General features: G+C 40.9%; 1 protein-coding gene across 2 annotated transcripts in view; it reads right to left on the minus strand.

Annotated features, from left to right (window-relative positions):
* lrp1ab (low density lipoprotein receptor-related protein 1Ab) overlaps positions 1 to 7,441 on the minus strand; it is a 117,839-nt gene extending 110,398 nt beyond the window's left edge. For both annotated transcript variants that reach the window (XM_060895021.1, XM_060895020.1), the window contains exon 1: positions 6,877 to 7,441. In XM_060895021.1, the coding sequence (XP_060751004.1) occupies positions 6,877 to 6,949 (73 nt within the window). In that variant the 5' untranslated portion in view covers positions 6,950 to 7,441. The remainder of the gene's footprint in view (positions 1 to 6,876) is intronic.
* Positions 7,442 to 7,942: the final 501 nt, after the last annotated feature.

Here is a 7,942-nt window from a genome sequence, read left to right on the forward strand (position 1 = left end):
TGCACCCCATATACACACACACACACACCTGCACCATTTGCTAGCATGTACACTGGTCAGAGAAACCAAAACAGAGCTTCAGTTCTATGCTACAAATTACATTACAGACATTATACAAATACAACACTCCATGTATTATGTCAAATAATGCTCCAGTTCTGAGACACCATCAGATCTCCTGTAGCTTCATCAGCTTCTACCACAGCCAACACAGTACCACTAAAACATTCCTCTCCTCCATCATTTGTCCAAAAGCAAAAGAAGCCATTCATCACCACGTTACTAAGACCATTGTTGGTCAAGTTCTGGAAACCTGGAGACTTTCAGCACCACAAAGGGCTCTCCTTTGTCTCACTTCCAAATGGTGAATACCATTGGCAAATACCAAAAGAAGGCCACATTGAAGCAAATCCATTAAACCTCTTATCCCTCACTCTTACCAAGATCATCCGCGCTATACCTCAAGACTTCAAACATGTTTACGTATATCTGTTCACATATATTTAAATCGAAAGCTGTGCACTTTGGTGAACCCTTTCGATGTAGATCTTCAAGCAGGTGAAAACACAGCAATTGCCCTTGTATGTGCAAATTGCTTACTTATACTTTATTCTGTGGCACGTTGTAGTATAAATATTAATATACACTAGTGGTGTGTTCAAGACAAAAATTCCAGCAAAAACAAGTACACATCAAGAACCCAGATGATGCACTTATTCATCTGAAAAAAATAAGTGTGGATTGTCGGACAGGCTGTGAGGCAGCCAGGCTCTGACAATGGACAAGAAAAATCTTTTCAAGATGGCCGACAACCCTCCGACAGACTCACTGAAATCAATTACCCTTACCTAAGATATGGCCTTTTATATCGATAAATTAGAATGTCGTGGAAAAGTTTATTTATTTCAGCAATTCAACTCAAATAGTGAAACTTGTGTATAATATAAATTCAGTACACACAGACTGAAGTAGTTTAAGTCTTTGGTACTTTTAATTGTGATGATTTTGGTTCACATTTAACAAAAACCCACCAATTCACTCACTCAAATAAAATTAGAATATGGTGACTTGCCAATCAGCTAATCAACTCAAAACACCTGCAAAGGTTTCCTGAGCCATCAAAATAAGCCGCGTTCACACTGCAAGTCTTAATGCTCAATTCGGAAATTTTGCTCAGATCTGATTTTTTTTTGTTTGGCTGTTCACATTACCTTTTAAAATGTGGCCTATATCAGATACCAGTGTGAACTGTTTGCTGTTTCGAACTGACCCGCATGCGCAAACGAACAATAACAATGACGTCACACGCATCACGCCGTTGCGCTAAAGTTGGCGAGGTTATGGAGGAAGTAAGCATTTTCGCTTTTCTTTCTAAATGTGTGTGTTATGGCAGCACAGAGACGCAATGTTTTGAAAATTTTCGGATATCGAGGGCAACTTTTGATTATTTGATCCATTTTGTAGGCGTAGTCACGTTTGTGTGCGTACTCGCCGGCGCATAATTGTGACAAATGTCGATGTAGATTGACGTAAAATTCGCATCAAATCCGCCTTGGTTGTTCACACTGCGGCCACATTGGAAAAAATCAGATTTGGGTCTGATTCGGGACCACATATGGAAGTGGTCTGAATCTGATTTGAAAAAATCAGATCTGGGCTAGATATGAGTGTTCACACTACTCCTGAAGAAGTCTGACCTGTCACTTGACCCCAAAAAAAATCAGATTTGGGCCACTTTTACCTGCAGTGTGAACGTGGCCATAGTCTCTCAGTTTGGTTTGCTAGGCTACACAATCATGGGGAAGACTGCTGATCTGACAGTTGTCCAGAAGACAATCATGGACACTCTTCACAAGGAGAGTAAGAAACAAACATTCACAGAGTGCTGTATCCAAGCATGTTAACAGAAAGTTGAGTGGAAGGAATACGTGGAAGAAAAAGATGCACAACCAACCCGAGAGAACCGCAGCCTCGAGAGGCTTGTCAAGCAAAATCCATTCAATTTGGGTGAAATTCACAAGGAATGGACTGAGGCTGGGGTCAAAGCATCAAGAGCCACCACACACAGACGCGTCAAGGAATTTGGCTACAGTTGTCATATTCCTCTTTTTAAGCCACGCCTGAACCACAGACAACGTCAGAGGTGTCTTAGCTGGGCTACGGAGAAGAAGAACTGGACTGTTGCCCAGTGGTCCAAAATCCTCTTTCCAGATGAAAGCAAGTTTTGTATTTCATTTGGAAACCAAGGTCCTAGAGTCTGGAGGGAGGTTGGAGAAGCTCATAGCCCAAGTTAATGGAAGTCCAGTGTTAAGTTTCCACGGTCTGTGAGGATTTGGGGTGCAATTTCATCTGCTGTTGTTGGTCCATTGTGTTTTTTGAAAACCAAAGTCACTGCACCCATTTATCATGCTTCCTTCTGCTGAGCAGCTTTTTAAAGATGCTTATTTCATTTTCCAGCAGGATTTGCCACCAGCCCACACTGCCAAAAGCACCAAAAGTTGGTTAAATGACCATGGTGTTGGTGTGCTTGACTGGCCAGCAAACTCACCAGACCTGAACTCCACAGAGAATCTAGTCTTTATCTGGGGTATTGTCAAGAGTATGTAGATGAGCTGAAGGCCACTGTCAAATAAACCTGGGCTTCCATACCACCTAAGCAGTGCCACAGACTGATCAACGCCATGCCACGCCGTATTGAGGCAGTAATTAAAGCAAAAAGGAGCCCCTACCAAGTATTGCATACATATACAGCAAATGAACATACTTTCCAGAAGGCCAACAATTCACTAAAAATGTTTTTTTGGTAAATTTTTTTGAGATTGGTGTGTTTTTGTTAAAATCATCAGTCAGTCTCATCACCCCCCAAACAAGAAAGAAAAAAAAACAAAAAAAAAAAAACAAGGCTTAAACTACTTCAGTCTGTGTGTACTGAATTTATATAATACACGAGTTACACCATTTGAGTTGAATTAGGCCATCCTTAAAAATATTTTGGTTTGCAGTAACAGTAAACAAAAAAAAAGTGTCGGTAGGTAGGTTTATTTATTTATTTTTTTCTTTCAAAAAAGTACAATTTTGGTGACGGTGATTACGCAGGTATGAATTTGAACAAATTAGCATATTGTGACGTCACTGACTGGGTCTTCAACCCGTGCCTTCGGGCGCATCATTGTAAACCTCATTTTGACGCAGGCTATATAGACCACAAACAAATTTGTTTGAACGGTGACCGCGAACATTTTGTTTACTGCAGCTGTAGCCATCATTACCAATAATTAATATTGTATTGATGCACCTGTACATTCTGTTAGTGAGGAGAATAAAAAACATAAAAAGAGGAAGTGTTCCAGGTGAGACAATATCACCACCATTCTAAAGTTCCTACACTAGACAGTTCATAGTGCATGGTTCAAGTGTACCATGTTTAATGCATCGTTCTGGATGCAAGCTTTGGTCCGAGATAAACGGGTCTGATAAAGGTGGTCTTGTTTCCAGTAAACTCTTATGTGGTTTGATTGCAGTAAGAGAGTTCCAAGCCCTGAATAAGCCAACCACAGGAAACGAAGAGAAAAAGCTGGATATTTTGAGATTTTCATGTAGGTGTGAGCTGCTAAGCTGAACCCCAAGGTGCAACCTGTGCCAAAAGAACAGAGCAACAAAACCATGATTTGTTCTGGATATCTGGACCGATGATACAAAAAAAATGGCAAACTAAACTATTCATGTCAATAAATTATCAAATCATCTATTTAGTGCTATCTATGTGTTGGGGAACCCAATGAGTTTTACACAACGCGTTTTTTTTTTTTTAGTTAGCAAACAAAATTAAAGTCTTAATCTTAATCTGATTTGGACACAAGTCAGCAAATGAACTGCATATGTGACTTATTTTCCTCGCCTGGCATCGTGTAATGGAGATTACTTTCAGGTGGCACCTTGATAACCGTGTTTATGGAGCGATCCAAATCAGCTCTTGCTGATAGCAATGTTTACGTCCATTCTATTCAAACTGGCCTTTAACCCTGTGGCGTATTTACGTTATACGTTACTGTAGCTGTAACGTATAAGAAGTGAACATGACGCTAGAAAATGTGTTCCGTATTGTTTACTTTAATGCACCTTCCTTTCTCTGTATTTACTGAAAATGGACTCTATCATTACAGGGGCACGTAATTACAAGGATCTAAATAAGCAACAAAAAGCAAAGTTATTAAACAGACTTACGGTTAAACAAAGCAAACATCGGCTATAACGAGTGCAAAGAGAGACTGAATTTCTGTACAAGACTTCAAAAACGCAGAAAAAGATGCTCATCATATCTGGAGTCAGCCAAGCCATTTGCAGGCCACTATTCACTATCCAAAAGCCTCAGAAGAAAAACTAATGCATAATTTATGCTCTTGTCACTAAAAGAATTTGGAGTATTTCAGCAGAAATGTCTAGTGGGTCCACTTTCACGTATTTAATCTCAGGTTTCCTAAATTGTCGAGCCACAAATTTAAACTAAGCCCATCCAAAAAACAATGAGCTTGTCATTGGCAAAAGATTCATGTCTTTCTGTGTCCTCAACTCTTAACTATTAAAGGCCCACTACCTAATTTATATTGAAATGGCTGTGATGCATTTAGTAATTCTGGTGCTAATTTGTTGGGTGGTGTTGCATTTTCATTATTCCTGTGAGAAGTTAACAGTTGTGTGCTGCTTTTGTCACCAGGGGGTGGGGGTTGGGGGGTCTAGCACCGTTACAGTAGACTTTAACAGGAGAAAAATAACATGATAAACACTCAGGTTCTGCTGTTGGAGACTATAAAGCAAAACAGGAAGCTTCTTTTCTTTCACTGTGTTCCACCAACAGTCATATTAATGAGAAATCCAGAAAGTGAAGATGACTCAAAGCAATGTAATGCAATGCAGCGTTGATGGCAGCATTAGAATGAAAGGTCAAGCTCTGGAACCGGAGTTTGAGTGTGTAGATGAGAAAGCAAGAGAGCCGGACAGACTTCAACCCAGCGAGTGACCGATAATCGACAACATTTAAATTAAGATTTCGCCGTTCTGCGGAAATTTGGGAAGATTCCAATCCTATAGTGCATGTGGTCCAACGTTTCATTAGTTCCCCGCCTACTAACTAACTTGCGATGTTTAAAGTTCCCATTTACTCGCAAAAAATGGAATTAAAATGTATAAATCTGCATTAATCGTCATTGCATATATGACTCATGATATCTGTACAAAGGAAAATACAACTTGGAAGGAAATAAAGGATCACCAAGTGTACGTGCGTGTAGCTAGTACTGTTTGCTAATCTGCCAGAAGAAACCTCATAAAAACAACCGACAATCACATTGATTAGTGCATGATTTGATTTGTCTTTAACTAGTCTCTCTCTCTCTCATATATATATATATATATATATGAATATATATATGAATGAGAGAGAGAGAGAGAGAGAGAGAGAACTATAAAGATAAAACTATACTACTACCGGTTCTCAGAGGAAGTAACAAAAAAAAAAAAGATTAGCACGAGTGACTTGTTTGCTACAGCATTTAACATTAGGTTAAAGATTAAAGTGCTGCTGAAGCAATCTCTTTAGGTAAGGATAAAGCAAATGTTAATTCATTAACATTTACAGCATTTAGCAGACGCCCTTATCCAGAGCAACTTACATTTTTATCTAATTTTTTATACAACTGAGCAATTGAGGGTTAAGGGCCTTGCTAAGAGGCCCAGCAGTGGCAGCTTGTTGGACGTAGGAATCAAACTCACAACCTTCCGATTGGTAGCCCAACACCTTAACCACTAACCACCATCCCCATTTCTTTAATTCCTATTAGCAGGTAGCTGTGTGAAAGCATTAAATGCAAACAGATCAAACATCTCAATGAAAATAGTTTGGAAAACTATTTATTTAGAGCCAACATCAATTCGACAAGTAATTCACAGTGTTTTTTTTTTTTCCTTTTCATGTAAACTGAGGCGTCCACAATTCAGTTCATCATCAACAAACCAGAAAAAAAGAAAAAAAAAAATGGACAGAAACAGCACAGCATCCTGAAACATGTCAGCTGGCTTACAATGAGACTAGACTCAGAAAAGCTGCAGGTTAAGAGCAGCATCAATGGATGCACGTCCTGGCAAACATCCTTTTTTCTCCATCTTTATTGTATTGGTACATTTTTACGACAGTGGAGTCAACAGCTTGGGGGGGGGATAATCACGTGATATCAAAATAAAGAAATATCAGACATTGCTATATACATTTCTACCGACAAACAAAACAAAAATCGAGTCTCGTGGCTGTTAGAATTGTCTAATATTCGGTGATAAATCGAATAACAAGATTATTTGACAATAGTCGCGTTATATTATGGAAGAAATCAAATGTCGGCCTAGAAGCAGCTTTCTGACAAGCAACAGCGACAGGATCTAAATGTGGCCCAACACAAGTCATGATGATGATGATGATGATGATGACAATCTAATCAATAGCACGATTATAATCGCACCGATTCTCTACGTGTCTTATCTTTTTTTTCCCTGGACCTCAGTTTTCATTGTAAACAAGCCGATCAAAGAAGGTAATGTCGCCCAGTGAAATGGAAATGGCTCCAAAATGAGAAATAAGCAGCGTCCACTGAGCTCTGAGCGGTTATAACGCCTTACAGGGACGGTGTCGGGTTGTGTTTAGAGAAAGAACGATGGCGTTTTAATGCATTAAAGGTGTCGAGACATTTCAGGTCCAGGTAACCCAGCATTAGGAATATACTCGCACACACACGCGCGCGCGCACACACACAGGCGCGCTCGCGCTTTGCAAACGCATGCTAACAAACAAACAAACAAACAAACAAAAACAAATAGCTATCGGCTTACCTTCAACAGCTCCGGTAGGAATAATCCCCAGTGTGAAAATGAATCCAAGGGCGAGCAGTCCGGTAGGCAGCATGTTCGCCTTGCGGGATGTAAGTGTTAATGGAAACGTGCGAAAGGTTCATCAAATCCGCCGAGTGCTCCGTTGTTCCTCGAGCCGCCACCACGCTCTCCAAATGCCGAGCAAACTGGAAGCAGGGCTGGCAGGCGATGGGGGGAAATAACACCAAGTCGGTGTAATGCAAAGAAAAAAAGGACGGAGGAGGGGGGAATAAACAGAATGCGGGCTTTTCTTTAAGCCTAGAAAGGCGACGCGTTGCAAAACAACGCGGCCATGTAGGCTACAGTCTCCGAGTCTCACCGCTCACCAGCGCTGCCTTCTAACAAATCAGGACCGGCCACTGGCGCGCGCGCGCGCGCTCTCTCTCTCTCTCACACACACACACACACACGGCGAGGTTCACCACCAAGAAGTGTAATATTGCATGCAAAATAAACCTGGCCCAATAAAATGAAAAATAAAATAAAAAATAAAAAAATAAAAAACACACACAAATGGCACCTTTAACTCATTTGAGTCGCACCGCCTCTGATGCACTGAGAGCACACAAACGTACACAAACACACGACCCGGTGAGAAAGCGGGGTCTCTCCACGGCTATGACGTCACCCACCTCCAATGTCCAAAAAAAAAAAGCGACGCGGCATTCGGCAAACTGCGCATGCGTGAGATAGTTTCGCGCTCCCGAATGACTCTGTCCGTCTGTGAAAAGAAACTGTTCCACTAGGCGGCCATGTTGGCTCCTATGCAAACTGACTAACAATCAGACACACAGAATGCCTGTGGAAAACAAGAAGCGATGACAGGACCAATAACCTCCACAAGGCAGGGGTGAACATTTCACAATCTGTTTTAAGAGAACAGAAATGTAAAAGACTTATTCCGCAAGGTGCAAAGCACTCGGCAAGCTCGTCTGAGAAACATGGTGGTGGTAGTGTCATGGCTCTCGGGCTTGCGTGGTCACTTCTGAAACATTCTCACTGATCTTTATTGGTGATGCAACTCATG

Source organism: Tachysurus vachellii, chromosome 19, assembly GCF_030014155.1.
Source record: "Tachysurus vachellii isolate PV-2020 chromosome 19, HZAU_Pvac_v1, whole genome shotgun sequence".
NCBI lineage: Eukaryota > Metazoa > Chordata > Actinopteri > Siluriformes > Bagridae > Tachysurus > Tachysurus vachellii.